Source organism: Pongo abelii, chromosome 4 (genome assembly GCF_028885655.2).
Source record: "Pongo abelii isolate AG06213 chromosome 4, NHGRI_mPonAbe1-v2.0_pri, whole genome shotgun sequence".
NCBI lineage: Eukaryota > Metazoa > Chordata > Mammalia > Primates > Hominidae > Pongo > Pongo abelii.
In genome coordinates, this window is record NC_071989.2 from 186,248,578 (window position 1) to 186,264,116 (window position 15,539).

Sequence of the window (15,539 nt, forward strand, 5' to 3'; positions counted from 1 at the left end):
AGGGCAGAGGTCAGAGAGCCAGTGCTCAGAGAGAGAGATCAAAGGCCAGAGGTTAGAGAGCACAGTTCTGACAGGGGTGGTGGGGCCTTTGCTCACCGTGACCTGCAGCTGCACCTCCTCATCCTCCTCCAGCAACTGCTCACGGTCCAGGGAGCCCTTGACCCTGATCACCCCATCTGCCCCGATGTCAAACCAGCCGGGCCGCGTGGAGTCTGGCAAGGAGACAGGCGGAACAGCTGCAACAGCTGCTCCAGTGGCTCTGACGGAGCCCCAGCCCCATTGCCTCCAGGGGCCCTGACGGAGACCCCACCCCGGCCCCGGCCCATCCCTGGCCTGGGGACACCCCGTTCTCACAGGAGATGCTGTAGATCACGGGGTCATTGACGCCTTTGTCGCCATCCACAGCCTCCACCGTCAGCACCGAGGTTCCCTGGAATGGGGCCTGGTCAGTGCTCCTCAAACGTCCACGCCTCCCGCTTCCACCCACACCCCGCAGGTCCCCCATGCACCTTGGCTGCATCCTCAGCCACAGAGGCCGAGTAAAACTCCCTGACAAACTGGGGGTCAAGGTCAGGCTGGTCCACCACGGAGATGGACAGGAAGACAGGCAGGGAGCACTGGATGATGAAGCTGTTGTTGTACATGCCACCCAAGTCCTGTGGGGAGATGGCCGCCCGTGAGCCAGCGCCGTGGGTCCTAGGCCCGCCTGCCGGCACCCCCACTCACACAGGCCTTCAGCTCCAGCTGGTAGAAAGCGCTCTTGTTGTTGTAGCTGAGGCTGCCATTGAGGACGATGGAGCCATTGGCCAGGATCCGGAAGAGATGCTCGCTGTCCCCAGTGCTAGGGATGACCTGGGGCAGAGCAGACTTGGGTCAGGCTCCCTAGGGACAGCCCTGCACCGAGGACCCCATTCTGAGCAACGCAGGGAAGGCCCCAGCTCTGCCACTGACCAGTCACGCCACTGGCACCAGGTCACATGACATCTCAGAGCCTCAGTTTCCAGCTCCAGGAAATGGGGCTGGTGACAACCCTCAGTGGGTTGAAAGGAGGATCCAATAAGATGCAGTCGGCCCTCCATCTCTGTGGGTTCCACATCCACAGATTTGACCAGCCACAGATCAAAACTGTAGCTATGCTCACAATGGTTGTGTCTGTACTGAAGGTGTACAAACTTTTTCCCTTGCCATGATTCCCTAAACAATATAGCATAACATGCTATATTTACATAGTATTTGCATTGCACTGGTATTGGAGGTAACCTAGAGGTGATTTAAAGCACACAGGAGGATGTGTCTAGGTTACATGCAAATGCTACCCCGTGGCATGTCAGGGACTTGAGCAGCCATGGATTTTGGTGTCCTCAGGGATCCTGGAGCCAAGTCCTCATGGATACCAAGGGGCGACTGTACGGTATGTGCCAGGCACGCGGTTGGTGCTCGGTTAATGGCACTATCAACAGCAAGTCTGTTTCCATGAGAAATGGGTTTACACACCCCTTATTGTCTGTGGAATTTGGACAAGACCTGGGAGCAGGCAGGCAGGAAGAAGGGTCTGGTCTGCAGCAGGCACCCTCTTTAGGCAAGCCGGCAAGGCGAGGTTTCCGGGGAGGGGGGCTGGTGGCCAGAGGACGGTTTGGGGACCAGGGCTGGGCCAAGGCAGGACCAATGTCCCCACCCCAACGTTCAGGCCCTGTGGGTTGTCTGTGGAGATGCTGCCCCCTGGCGGTCACAAAGGCGGTCAGGGCCCCCTTCACACTCACCTTCTCTATGGAGTACACGACCATGCCTGCAGACCCCATGTCTTTATCCACAGCCAGCACGGAGAACACCACGCTGCCTACGGGCAGGGTCTGCAGGGAGGGACTCGTCACCTACGAGCTCAAATCCAGCTCCTCCTCTCCCTTGTCCGTCACTGCCGCCCTGAGCTTCAGTGTCCTCAGCTGTGCACTCATGGGGACAGGGTTCCCCTGTCCTTCCCACCAGGGCTGCAGGTGGAAGGCAGCTGGGGGTGCGGGGCGGCAGGAGGATCTCCCTCCTCCCCTCCCCACACAGCCTCTCCACCACCTGAGCTGGCTTCTGATTTTCGGAGCCCCTCAGAACCAGGATGAGGGATCATTCTAGAGCCCAGCCTCACTGTGCCACTGCACACTCAGACATCCCATGTGCTCTCTACAGTCTATAGCCATGGGTTTCAAACAGCGCTCTACAGAGCTGGAGGCTTCTTTGGGAAGAACTCTGCTCCTGGGCTCCTGTACACATCAACTCTACCTCCTTTTTTTTTTTTCTGAGATGGAGTTTCACTCTTTCGCCCAGGCTGGAGTGAAGGGGCACGATCTCGGCTCACTGTAACCTCTGCCCCCTGGGTTTAAGCGATTCTCCTGCCTCGGCCTCCCCAGTAGCTGGGATTATAGGCGCCCACCACCATGCCTAGCTAATTTTTTTTTTTTTTTTTTGTATTTTTAATAGAGACAGGGTTTTGCTGTGTTGGCCAGGCTGGTGTCGAACTCCTGACCTCAGGTGATCCACCCGCCTCAGCCTCCCAAAGTCCTAGGATTATAGGTGTGAGCCACCGCGCCCGGCCACGACCTGTACTTCCTAATGGTGGCCACGGAGATCTTTGAAAATCATGAATCAGACCACATCACTCTTGTGCTTCAAATCCCCAAGAGTCCCCTCATTCTGCCCAGATCACAGTCCAGACTCCTTCGAGCCTGGGCTGCCACCCGCCTCTCTGACCTGACCTCCTCCTCACCCTCCCCTCCAACCACACTGGCTGAGCTTGTTCCTGCCTCAGGGCTTTGCACCTGTCGTTCTCCCTGCCTGGAGCACCCCTTCCTGGAGCATCCCCTGCCAGCTCCTTCTTGCCATTCAGGTCTCTCTGTTCAGATGCCCTCAACTCAGAGAGGCCTTTCCTGACCCTTCAACCTAAAGCAGCGCCCGCTGCGGTCACTTCCCTCACTTTGCCTTGTCTCGTGCTCATCGTGGGGCTCACCGCCATCTGAAATCCATTCTGCTTATTTTGTTTCATTGGTTCCTGTCTGTGGCCTTCCCTAGAAGGTGAGCTGCTGAGAGTAGCAACCAGGTCCATCTTGCTCCCCAGGTAACCTTAGCACCTAGACAGTGTTGGGTGCTGAGGCATTGCATCAGAGCCCCTCGCATGGCTGTCCAGACCACACGTGTCTGGCCTGGCGTGGGGCCCCCACCTGGAAGGTCTTTGCAGGCACATGGCAATGGAGGTTCAGGAGTGGTGGTATTTGCTGCCCAGTGATCATCAGAGAACCTCCTTTCCATCCATGTAGCTTAAGTGGAACTGTCCCCACTCCTCCCCCTTGCTGCGGGGAAGGCCCATGATGCAGACCTAACCCATGAGAGCCTTCCATACCCCTAAATTGGCTCGAGGACAGCACATGACCTAAAACGAGCCAAGGAAAGTCAGCCCTGGGCTTTGGGCTGGAAAGATTGAGAAAGAGACGGTCTCCTCAATGTGAGCCTGTACTTTCTAAATTTATTTATTTATTTATTTATTTATTTATTTATTTATTTATTTTTGAGATGGAGTTTTGTTCTTGTTGCCCAGGCTGGAGCGCAATGGTGTGATCTCGGCTCACTGCAACCTCTGCCTCCCAGGTTCAAGCAATTCTCCTGCCTCAGCCTCCTGAGTAGCTGGGATTACAGGCGCCTGCCACCACACCCGGCTAATTTTTTTTTTTTTTTTTTTCAGTAGAGACGGGGTTTCTCCGTGTTGGTCACGCTGGTCTCGAACTCCCGACCTCAGGTGATCCGCCCGCCTCAGCCTCCCAAAGTGCTGGGATTACAGGGGTAAGCCACCGTGCCCGGCGAGCCTGTACTTTTATCACCACATGAGAGACTTGCCTCTCGTCCCCCAGGATGGAGGCAATAAGAGAAGCAGAGCTGAGAGGAGGAGAGAAACTCAAATCATATCTTGATGTGATTTGAGTACCTGGATCCAGCCATGCCTGAAGATATGATTTCAAATCAAATTTCACGATATGATTTGGCTCAAATCAAATCAAGATATGACTTGAGTACCTGGATCTAGCCATGCCTGAAGTCTGAGGTACCTCTAAATTTTTTAGATACATGAGGCCGGGCGCAGTGGCTCACGCCTGTAATCCCAGCACTTTGGGAGGCCAAGGTGGGCAGATCACAAGGTCAGGAGATCGAGACCATCCTGGCTAACACAGTGAAACCCCGTCTCTACTAAAAATACAAAAAATTAGGCGGGCGTAGTGGCGGGTGCCTGTAGTCCCAGCTACTTGAGAGGCTGAGGCAGGAGAATGGTGTGAACCCAGGAGGCGGAGCTTGCAGCGAGCCGAGATCGCACCACTGCACTCCAGCCTGGGCAACAGAGCGAGACTCCGTCTACATGAAAAAAATCAACTCCCTTTTTTTTTTTTTGCTTTCATCACTGAAAGAATTCCTAACCTGACTGATTGCAAAATATTGCTGTAACCGTTGTTTGTGGGGTTACAGCCCCCTGGCTTTGGTTCTTGAAGCTGCCCCTGCTAGGAGAGGCTTTTCCCAACCCTGAATGCCTCACTGACTGTCTCTGGCTCTTCCTACTCTGAGAACCGCTTTGGGATGCCCCCTGCCCCACAACCACACTAAGGCAGGTGTCACCTCGTTGATGCTGGTGGAGAACACGGTGTTCTGGAAAATGGGTGCGTTGTCGTTTCTGTCTTCCACAATCACCAGCATCTCCCTCTGCACCTGCAAGTGAGAAAGCCCAGGGGACCCCAGAAAATAGGATTTAAAACACCAGAAAAGTTGCAAGTATCGTACAAAGAGCTGGTGTCCTTCATCCAGATCAACCTACTGTTTGGTCTCTCTTTCTCTCCATATGTTTTTGGGGGCTTTTTTTTTTTTTTTTTTTGTAGAGACAAGGTTCTCTCCATATGTTGTTTTCTGAACCATTTGAAAGTAAGTTGCAGGCATCATTAGTTAATTTGTTTTTTTTTTTTTTTTTTTTGGACAGAGTTTCACTCTTGTTACCCAGGCTGGAGTGCAATGGCGTGATCTCATCTCAATGCACCCTCCGCCTCCCAGGTTCAAGCGATTCTCCTGCCTCAGCCTCCTGAGTAGCTGGGATTACAGACATGCACCACCACACCCAGTTAGTTTTTTGTATTTAGTAAAGATGGGGTTTCACCATGTTGATCAGGCTGGTCTTGAACTCCCGACCTCAGGTGATCCGCCCGCCTTGGCCTCCCAAAGTGCTGGGATTACAGGCGTGCACCACCACGCCGGCAGTTAATTTTTTAAGTATAAAATGTGCCAGCCAGCCAGGCGCAGTGGCTCACGCCTGTGCACTTTGGGAGGCCAAGATGGGAGGATCACTTGAGCCCAACAGTTCAAGACCAGCCTGGGCAATATGGTGAGACTCTGTCTCTACAAAAAATTTTAAAATTAGCTGAGTATGGTTGGTGAGCGCCTGTAGTCCCAGCTACGCTGGAGGCTGAATTAAGAGGATTGCTTGAGTCCAGGAGGTGGAGGCTGCTGTGAGCTGTGATTGCACCATTGCACTCCAGCCTGGGCAAGAGTAAGATCCTAACTCAAAAAAATAAAATAAAAAGTTGGAAAAAAGTGCCGGTCCTATCACAGGAATGTGCATTTTTGCTTTGTTTGCCATAGTATAAAGCCGTGAACAACTATGTGAACACCAGAGGGGACCAGCTTAAGAGCAGTTCCCGCCCTAGATACAGACGTTACAAAAATTGGGGATTTGTATGCAGACCCAGAGACAGCTCTAAGCTCAATCGCTGAGTGGGCAAGGCAGCTTTCAAGACAATATAGACAGCTGGATTCCACTGGGTTTCAGAAAATGCACCAAGAAGTACATGGAGGCATGTACCTCAGCGCTGAGGAGTGCCAAAGCACACAGTAACGGTCAACACTTCAGTGGGAGTGAGCTGGAAAGGATTTTCCAAGGGGACTTTAGTTTTATCTATAATTTTTTTTTTTTTTTTGAGACGGAGTCTCGCCCTGTCACTCAGGCTGGAGTGAGGTGGTGCAATTTCAGCTCACTACAACCTCCGCCTCCCGGGTTCAAGCGATTCTTGTGCCTCAGCCTCCTGAGTAGTTGGAATTACAAGTGTGCGCCACCACGCCCAGCTAATTTTCGTATTTTTAGTAGAGATGGGGTTTCTCCATGTTGGCCAGGGTGGTTTTGAACCCCTGACCTCAGGTGATATGCCCACCTCAGCCTCCCAAAGTGGGAAATAAGAGTGTAGTTGCAACATATTCAGCCAAAGTAGTTGAGAGTGATTTTGCCTCTGGAGCCCTGGGGTGGAGAGGCATCTGGCACTTTTCTAATCAATATTTATATATATTAATAATACATTTAATTTATAATTAAAATATAACCAATATATTTACATGTAAACAAAAAAGCCCTCATATGATATAAATAATATATTTATATAATTTAAATAAATTTTAAAAATACTAAAATCTTGGTAATATCATATGACAAAGAAATGGACTAGTATAATCTCGATATAAATAAACATTAAATTCACTGTTAACTGGGGCACTGTCCACTTGCCGGAGGTGGGGACACAATCAGGAATAGACTCTTGCAATCCCTTTCTACCCCCTGCACCTCCCAACTCACCTGGATGTAGGGGTCGCTCACGGAGATGGTGACTTTGAATGTGTAGAGTGTCTGCAGGAGCCAGAGAGAAGGGGCCGGTGGTGAGCCCCTGCTGGGTGGGAGCACAGGGGGTGCCGCCACCAGGACGCGGGCTCCCGGGGCCCTCCCAGCACCCCCTCCGCGTCCCGTGCCCTCTCCGGCTGATGCTCTTTACCTCGTAGTCCAGAGCGCTGGCCAGCTTCACTTCCCCGGTGTCCGAAGTGACAGAGAAGAAGAAGGCATTGGGGCCGCTCATCCCATAGGTCAGAGGGTCATTGTCCTGGTCTTCAGCTACCAACCAGAAGGCCTGGGCACCTGGGGATGGGACAGGGGCCACCCAGGGTCCACAGCCACCCTTTCAGTGCTGGTCTGGCCAAGCTGGCTGTGAGACTGGGCTGGGCGCCTGGCTGCCCTGTACACAGGCTCAACTTGCCATCTGGGACCTCCCCAGCCCTCAGGGCCCCTGTTCCTCCGCAAGCATTCCAAGGCCTTTGGATAGAAGCATCCTGACTTCCCTTGTGCCCGGTGACTCGAAGGGCACTGGACACAGTGCAGGGGGCGGGGGCTGTACCCAGGCATCTACCCCTCCCCTTGCAAGCCTGTGGCCCTGCCCTCTCCAGAATACCGAGTTTCCGTGACACAAGACTAGACGTGGCTGGCGTGAACCTTTCCAGCTGAAGCATCTGGGTGCAGACTAGAGCTTTAGAGAGCCTTCCAGGACACCCCCTTTCTGCTCAAGTGAGCCAAAGCTGTGTCCAGTCTGCTGCTGGTCTCCTGAGAGCCCTAACTCTTGTACTGCATGCCTGAGCACAGCAGCAGGCTGGTCGTCCACTCCCTAGCCTGAAAGGAACTTTTTACAGATTCATCAAACTCACCCTATCCCTGAGCCCCCACCTCCTTTACCCATCCAGCTTTTGCTCCAACACCTCTACTGGCCCCGCTATTCATTAGCAAGGACTTTCTTCTTTTCACGAAGATGCGTTTCCCTGGAGCTCTGCCACAGGGCTCTGAGGGCTTCTGCCACTGGCATGGGAGCCTATGTCCCCTGATAGTTTCATGGCCCACAAGAAAGTTGAATTTCTTTTAAAAGCAGAAGGCCAGGTGTGGTGGCTTACATCTGTAATCCCAGCACTCTGGGAGGCTGAGATGGGGGATTGCTTGAGCCTAGGAATTTGAGAGCTGCCTAGGCAACATAGCAAGACCCCCATCTATACAAAAAAATTTAAAAATTAGGCCAGGCGAGGTGGCTCATGCCTGTAATCCCAGCACTTTGAGAGGTGGAGGTGGGCGGATCACTTGAGATCAGGAGCTCGAAACCAGCTTGGCCAACATGGTGAAACCCCGTCTCTACTAAAAGTACAAAAAATTAGCCAGGCCTGGTGGCACGTGCCTATAATCCCAGCTACTGGGGAGACTGAGGCAGGAGAATTGCTTGAACCCGGGAGGTGAAGGTTGCAGTGAGCTGAGATCGCACCACTGCACTCCAGCCTGGGCGACAGAGCAAGACTCCGTCTCAAAAATAAATAAATATAAAAATAAAAAATTAGCCAGGTGTAGTGGTGCGCAGTGGCTCATGCCTGTAATCCCAGCACTTTGGGAAGCCGAGGTGGGAGAACTGCTTGAGCCCAGGAGTTTCAGACCAGCCTCAGCAATGTAGCAAAACCATGTCTCTACTTTAAAAAATAAAATATTAGCTAGGCATGGTGGCGCATGCCTGTAGTCCCAGCTACCTGGGAGGCTGAGGTGGGAGGATCGCCTGAGCCCAGGAGGTCGAGGCTGCAGTGAGCGTGACCTCACCACTACACTCCAGCCTGGGGGACAGAGCCAGACCCTGTCTCAAAAAAAAAAAAAAAAAAGTCCTGTACAGTCCTCCCTCTCCAGCCTCCATGGGATAGACATGAGAACAGCACTTGCCTATAGGGAGCAGAGATTGACTAGAACTGGACACAGGGAACTTTCTGGGGTGATGGAAATACTTTCTCTTGATCAGGGGATTGCTTGCACAGGTTTCATATTTGTCAATACCCCTTGGTGTCTCTTGTTTCATCTGGCAGCTTTCGATCTTCCTGGATTCCATTTTGCACTGCAACAAAGGCTGTGGCTTGTCCCCCAATATCCACTTGTCCCCCTTTTCTGAGAACAATGGAGCCCCAGATTTTGAGCTGGGCACACGGCCAACCAGAATGAAGACCACATTTGCCAGGTTCCCTTGCAGCTAGGCGTGGGTCTGCGGCTTAGTTTTGGCCAAAGAGACAAAAGCAGAAGCAATGTGTGTAAAATCCAGAAAGGAAGAAGCCCTCTTGTCCCATTCCTCCTTCTTTGGCTGGAATGGTTTCTCGTCTGAGCCATCCTGGCCCATGTGGGTGGGACCTGTGCCTTAGGGAAGTCGGGCCACTGAGCAGGAAGAAGGCTGCCTGACCCCTGCCCCCCAAGCCCTGCAGGGAGGGCAGCCTGATGGGACACGCCCCCACAGCTCCGGGCTCCTGGGCGGCCACGAGTGGCGGTAATTCACGTCTGCCTTGTTTGCATCTCTGTTATTTGGGGTCCCAACCAACCCGGCCACCTATAGTTTCTGCTTCCCGATCTATATCCTGCCTTCTGGGAATGTGGTATCTAGGCCCCCTGGCTCCTTCCAAAATAATGTTTCCCAAACTTCATTCGTTCCTGCGCCGCTGCCATAACCTTTGCTGTGACTTTTGCTGTGACCATTGCTGTGTCTGTTCCTGGTGCTCGTCCCTTAAATTGACTTTCCATCTCATGTAAAGACATTTACTTTAAAAGCAAACTTTACATCTCAAAACCCATGTCACCTGCCATAGATAGAAAGTAACTTTACAAATAAAAACAAAGCAAGGTGAGTCATTAGCTTCCGTGAAAGGGTCTGAGCCTGACACCTGCTCTCCCTTTAAAAAAAAAAAAAAAGCCAGCGTGAGGAAGGAGGAGGAAGGGTGGCCCAAGGGGATCCTCCAGTCAGAGACTGAAAGCGATGGGCAATGGGGGAGGCTGGATGATTTGGCGCTGGTGTGAGGGCCCCTGGAGGTGCGTCTCACAGCTTTGAGGACACTGCTCTTGACCCAGAAGCTGAAGAGAAGAAAACAAACTTCTGGAATCAGAGGAACTCCCTTCAGTCCCTCTTTGTCCCACAATAAGCCGTGGAGTTGCAGGGATGGTGGGGGCTCCAGAGGGCGCCCAGGACTTTCTTGTGGGTCAGGACCTGACATGGGGCAGACACAGGGACCAGGACTCACCCACAGGCAGATCCTCAGGCAGGATCACTGACGTCATATTGGCTAGGAACTTCGGGGCCACGTTGGCTGCCACTGTGGGGACACAGAGTGCTGGAACATCGGGACACTCCTGCAAAACCCGATGCCTACCTGCTCCCCTGGGAGCACACACTAGTCCTTATGGCCACCCAGGCCACCTGTCCAGGCCTGGATTCCTCCCCACGCCTCCCCAGCTTAGCCAAGCACAGGGCCAGCCCATAGGAGCTGGTGTTTGCTGATGAGGGACCCCTTCCTTTCCGGAGGGTCCTGCCAAGGGTCTCTAGGTTAGGGCTGCGTGGCCGGGGAGGGGAGACACCTACCAGATACCACGAAGGCAGAAAGGAGGAAGCAGGACAGCCATAGCTGCGCCATCACATCTGCAGGGACCTAAGCAAAGAGGTCAGGGAATGGCTCCTGGACTCAGGCCTCCCTACTTTTGGCAGACTCCCATCTGCCTGGGTCTGACCCGAGCCCACCCACCACTGCTGCTTAGTAGTTCTCCCCCAGGTCCTCTATCACCCTCTGTCCATTTTCCAGATGCTCCAGGGGCAGGGGAACCAAGGGGGAGGCCAGGCGGGGTAGGGGTGAGCACGATGCCTGAACCTGAATCCAGGACCCACCACGCACCAGGAACTGCTCCAAGGCACTAGACGTGCAGTTGTGTTATTCCCACAACTGTGAGGTGGCTGCTAAGGCACCAAGATACGAAGGGGCTTGCCTGAGGCCACAGGGAGTCAATGACAAGACATGCTTGGAACACAGGTCTTTTGGAGTCCAGAGTTCATTCTCTCAACCACTGCACTATCTATACCTGCCTGTTAGAAGTGTTCAAACTAATAGCATCCTTCAAAATCAAGACCCTGGAGAGGGACCATAATCTGTCCAGGACCATCCAGAGACTATGGGTAGGCAGGGTCCTTTGTTCACCTGCTGATACATCTAATGGCTGTCTTTGCAGCCCTTCCCAAACTGTGCTCCATGGAACCCCGGCCCTCTGAGATGCGCCACAGCAGAAGGGTTCCCCAGTCAGGTGGGTCTAGGGAGGGCTGCATACTCTGGGATCCTCTTGTTGATTGATAGCTGGACAGAGACCCTTAGAAAACCCTGCTGGGCCAGTCTTTTTGATCATCTTATGTTGCAAGCCGTCCCTTGTTAGGGAAAAGGAGAAAAGGGGGACTTTGATTCACTGTCACAGAGAGACCTGAAACATCAAGGCCCTTTCAATGCCCAAAGACAAGGCTGGGCGTGGTGGCTCACGCCTGTAATCCCAGCACTTTGGGAGGCCGAGGCGGGCGGATCACCTGAGGTCAGGAGTTCGAGACCAGCCCGACCAACATGGTGAAACCCCGTCTCTAACAAAATACAAAAAACGTTAGCCGGGCGTGGTGGTGGGTGCCTGTAATCCCAGCTACTCGGGTGTCTGAGGCAGGAGAATTGCTTGAATCCGGGAGGCGGAGGTTGCAGTGAGATGAGATCATGCCATCGCATTCCAGCCTGGGAGACAGAGTGAGACTCCGTCTCAAAAAAATAAAAAATCCCCAAAGACAACTGATGTGTCACTCCACAGAAAGCAGGAGAGCAGGATGGGCCCCCACATGTTTTGTTTCTTGCTGTCTGTCTAGAAAGTTGTCTGTATGCTCCATGTTCGCTGTGCTACTCTATAATCTTTCTATAAGACAGGGCTTTTTACTGTATACTTTTTTCTTTTGAGACAGTGTCTCACTATGTTGCCCAGGCTGGCCTTAAACTTCTGGGCTTGAACTCCTGAGTAGCTGGGATTACAGACATGTGCCACTGTGCCCAGTTTTTTACTGTATACTCTTTTGTGCTAATTGAATATGTTAACTTTTCCAAAAATGAATTAAGCAAGCTTGAAAGCAAACAAAGGAACACATTTGCTACTGTAAACTAAAAATAAAATCCTATACCTCCCACTGACTAAATGGCCCCACCTGTGGCCCAGGAGACCCCAGAAAAGCTTTCAAAACTTAGTTTCCAGCCATGGCGGGAAGGGAGGTCAATCACGCCTCATTATACCGTTCTCTTTTACAGGCAACACACAATAACTGACCAGCGTTAATGTTAAAACAGAGATCGCAGGACTGAAAGAACAGACATTCCGTGGCAATAAGATGCCAAATTATAAACAGGACCTGAGGCCATGCCAGGCCAGCGTGAAGCCAGGCAGCCCGAAAGAAGAAACTCTATTCTAACTGCCACGGGGTTTTTTTTTTTTCTTTTTCTCTAGCAGCTAAATAAGCACTGGCCTCGAGAAAAGCCAAATTAAAGCAATTACAGCTCATCTAGTTCACAGATGCTGACGAACTGAGCCCCTGTTCCACCAGCCATAACCGCAGCTTTTTTTGTTTGTTTGGTTTTGAGATAGAGTCTCACTCTGTCACCCAGGCTGGAGTGCAGTGGTGCCATCTCGGCTCACTGCAACCTCTGCCTCCCTGGTTCAAGTGATTCTCCTGCCTCAGCCTCCCAAGTAGCTGGGATTACAGGCACCCACTACCACACTGGGCTAATTTTTGTATTTTTAGTGGAGACAGGGTTTCACCGTGTTGGCCAGGCTGGTCTTGAACTCCTGACCTCAAGTGATCCGCCTGCCTCGGCCTCCCAAAGTGCTGGGATTACAGGTGTGAGCCACTGCGCCCAGCCCATAACTACAGCCTTGACCGGACAAGAGACTGATTTCAGTAACTCTCTCCTGATAAGAGCCCACCGACCACAGACTGGCTCCAGCTCATACAGAGATTGCTTACTCATGCACCTTCCATGTCACAAAAAGGCCTTTTGATGTATACGGCGTAATTGTAATACATTTAAATGTTAAGTTGCCACCCCAAGTGAGTGTGGATCATATGTTACATGCACGTGTGTTCAATATGCATGTGTCAGGAGCTCCTTTATGAATATGCATAGCTCCTCCTGTAACCCGTTGAATATGTATGTGTAGCCACCCTGTCCAGCACCAGGCTCCTGCCCCAAACCCCATCTCGAAGTGTCTGTCTCTGGTCTTGGCTGGAGGGATGGCCACCTGCACATGGTCCCCTCTCTTTTTCTAGATTTATATTTTGTGTTTTTAAAAAAGTTAACACTACCAAGCACCCTCACCTGGTCCTGGGCACCTCTTCATGTTCCTTTCCCTCCTGCCCCAGAGCATCTGAAGTGAGCAGGCAGCCCTGGGGAGGAGTGGGGGAAGAGGATGGCTTCCAGAGCCGAGCCCTGATGATGAAACAGCATCAAAAACCAGAACTCTCCCTCACACCGCCCACCCCTCCTCCCGAGTTCCAGCGTCGGGGAGCCACCCACCTGCCCACGCCATTCTGACACCTCCTTCTCCTGAACGCCCACATGCAATCCGTGCAGCCTCCTCTGTTTCTCTCTAATCAGCCTGCATCTCCCCATCCCATACTGGCCGCCCTCCCTGGGGACACTGTCCTCAGCCTCCTCAAGGCCTCCCTTCCTCCAGCCTCTCTAATCCATCCCACTCAACCAAACTAATCCTTCTGCACATAATCTAATCTTTTCCGCCCTCACTCAAAACCCTTCGATGGCTCCCCATTGCTAGAGTCCAGACTCCATAAAAGGGCTTCCCAAAGACTACCCTCGACCTCTCCAGTTTCACCTCGACCAACTCCCTGCACCTCAGCCCACACCTCATCTCCTGCACACCCACAGACTCCCTCTGCCTGCCCTCACTGCTGCCCATCCCTCTTTTTGGGATGCTCCTCTCCACCTTGCTGCCTGATGCGCTCTCTTCATTTTTAAAAGCTAGCTCCAAGGCTGGGCGTGGTGGCTCATGCCTGTAATCCCAGCACTTTGGGAGGCTGAGGCAGGTGGATCACTCGATGTCAGGAGTTTGAGAGCAGCCTGGCCAACATGGTGAAACCCCATCTCTACTAAAAATACAAAAATTAGCCGGGCAAGGTGGCACACGCCTGTAGTCCCAGCTACTCAGGAGACTGAGGCAGGAGAATCGCTCAAACCCGGGAGGTGGAGGTTGCAATGAGCCGAGATCATGCCACTGTACTCCAGCCTGGGTGACAGAGCGAGACCCCATCTCAAAAAAAAAAAGAACCCAACTCCAGGATCCCCTTCTGTCCAGACACCCCCTCAATGCTCCCACAGGAGGAACTGCCTCCTCCGCCCATCCGTTGTGACCTCACAGGATGCTGCATACACCCTAGAGTAACCTCTGTTATCTCTTTGCAGATGAGCCTTTTCCACCAGGCCAGAAGAGATGTGAGGGCAAGGTCCATGTCTGATGCACCTCTGTGATCCCAGGACCAAGCACAGGGCTGAGCCCAGTGTAGGCTCAGTGAGTATTTCTGAAAGGAATGAATGGATGAGCCAGTGAGTCACTGCAACCCCAGGTGGCTTATCCAAAACACCCATGAGATAGAGCAGAGTGTAATGTGGTATGTGGACCTGACACCCTGGGTCCAAATCCAGCGTAACCTTGGGCAAGTAACATACCCTCTCTGGGCCTCAGCTTCCTCACCTGTAAATGGGAATAATAACAGCACCTACACCCGGCGTTTGCGTTGAGGCTTAAACAGTGCCTAGCTCACAGTAAGTACATAATAAATGTGAGAAGTTATTGCAGGAAAAGGATGGTCTGTCTCTTGCCCTTCTCATTGTTGGAGTTCCCATTCCTGGTTCCTCTCTTCTGGAGAACTCTGCCCTGGCCAGCACTGGCTAGCTGCAGGCTCTCCTCCCCCAGCGTGCCCTAGACAGTCAGAGATCCTTGTTCTGATCTGGCTGCATGCTTCCCGGGCATGGTTAGCACCCCGCCCTGAAGCCCCAGCACAGCATTCCCTCTTTTAATTCAGATTCATCTCGCCATGCTCCTCACAGACCTGCTGGGGAAACATAGGACATCAGGAAGGCTGACAATCGTAAATAGCTGCTGGTGTTTCCTGAGCACCTACTATGTGCCGAGTACCCTGATTCACTCATTCATTCCCTCAGTAAATAGTTATTGGGTATCCATGAGCCGCTATCTGCCAGACCCTGCTGCCAGCAATGGGAAGGCAATGGTGAGCAAAACAGCGCAGGTTCTGAATGAGACAGACTACAGACGATTAAACAAAGTACCACCTAATAGTGCACTGCATCCCTGCTGTGGAGGAGGGGGACGTGGGCGTGATGAGAGTGAAAGAAGGGAACCGCTTTAAGTGGCATGGCAGACAAACACGACCACAGATCTTTTGACACTCCTCCCTGCAAGAGATGAGGACTATGTCTGCTCCCCTTGAATCTGGTGTATTAATCATTCTTTTTCGACATCTTTTTTTTTTTAAATTTATTTATTAAGACAGAGTTTTACTCCTGTCGCCCAGGCTGGAGTGCAGTAGTGCGATCTTGGCTCACTGCAACCTCCACCCCCTGGGTTCAAGTGATTCTCCTGCCTAAGCCTCCCGAGTAGCTGGGATTACAGGTGTGCGCCACCATGCCTGGCTAATTTTTGTATTTTTAGTAGAGACGGGGTTTCACCATGTTGGCCAGGCTGGTCTCAAACTCCTGACCTCAGGCAATCCGCCCGCCTCGGTCTCCCAAATTGCTGGGATTACAGGCGTGAGCCACTGCGCCCAGCCATTTGTTTTTATTTTCTG

General features: G+C 52.4%; 1 protein-coding gene across 3 annotated transcripts in view; it reads right to left on the reverse strand.

Annotated features, from left to right (window-relative positions):
* Positions 1-15,539, reverse strand: part of CDHR2 (cadherin related family member 2) — a 55,259-nt gene that overhangs the window by 20,844 nt on the left and 18,876 nt on the right. For 2 of the 3 annotated variants that reach the window (XR_008525677.2, XM_054556325.2), the window contains exons 2-11: positions 10,239-10,305; positions 9,901-9,972; positions 6,828-6,967; positions 6,635-6,685; positions 4,642-4,731; positions 1,761-1,850; positions 727-852; positions 510-656; positions 355-430; positions 97-212 (exon numbers count right to left, since the gene is read on the reverse strand). Coding sequence is in view for 2 of the 3 variants with exons in the window: in XM_054556325.2 (XP_054412300.1) it covers positions 97-212; positions 355-430; positions 510-656; positions 727-852; positions 1,761-1,850; positions 4,642-4,731; positions 6,635-6,685; positions 6,828-6,967; positions 9,901-9,972; positions 10,239-10,305 (975 nt within the window). In the remaining variant the exon portion in view is untranslated. Of the gene's footprint in view, positions 1-96; positions 213-354; positions 431-509; positions 657-726; positions 853-1,760; positions 1,851-4,641; positions 4,732-6,634; positions 6,686-6,827; positions 6,968-9,900; positions 9,973-10,238; positions 10,306-13,035; positions 13,149-15,539 lie in introns of those variants that run through there. The other variant, XM_054556326.2, reaches the window with a different exon arrangement.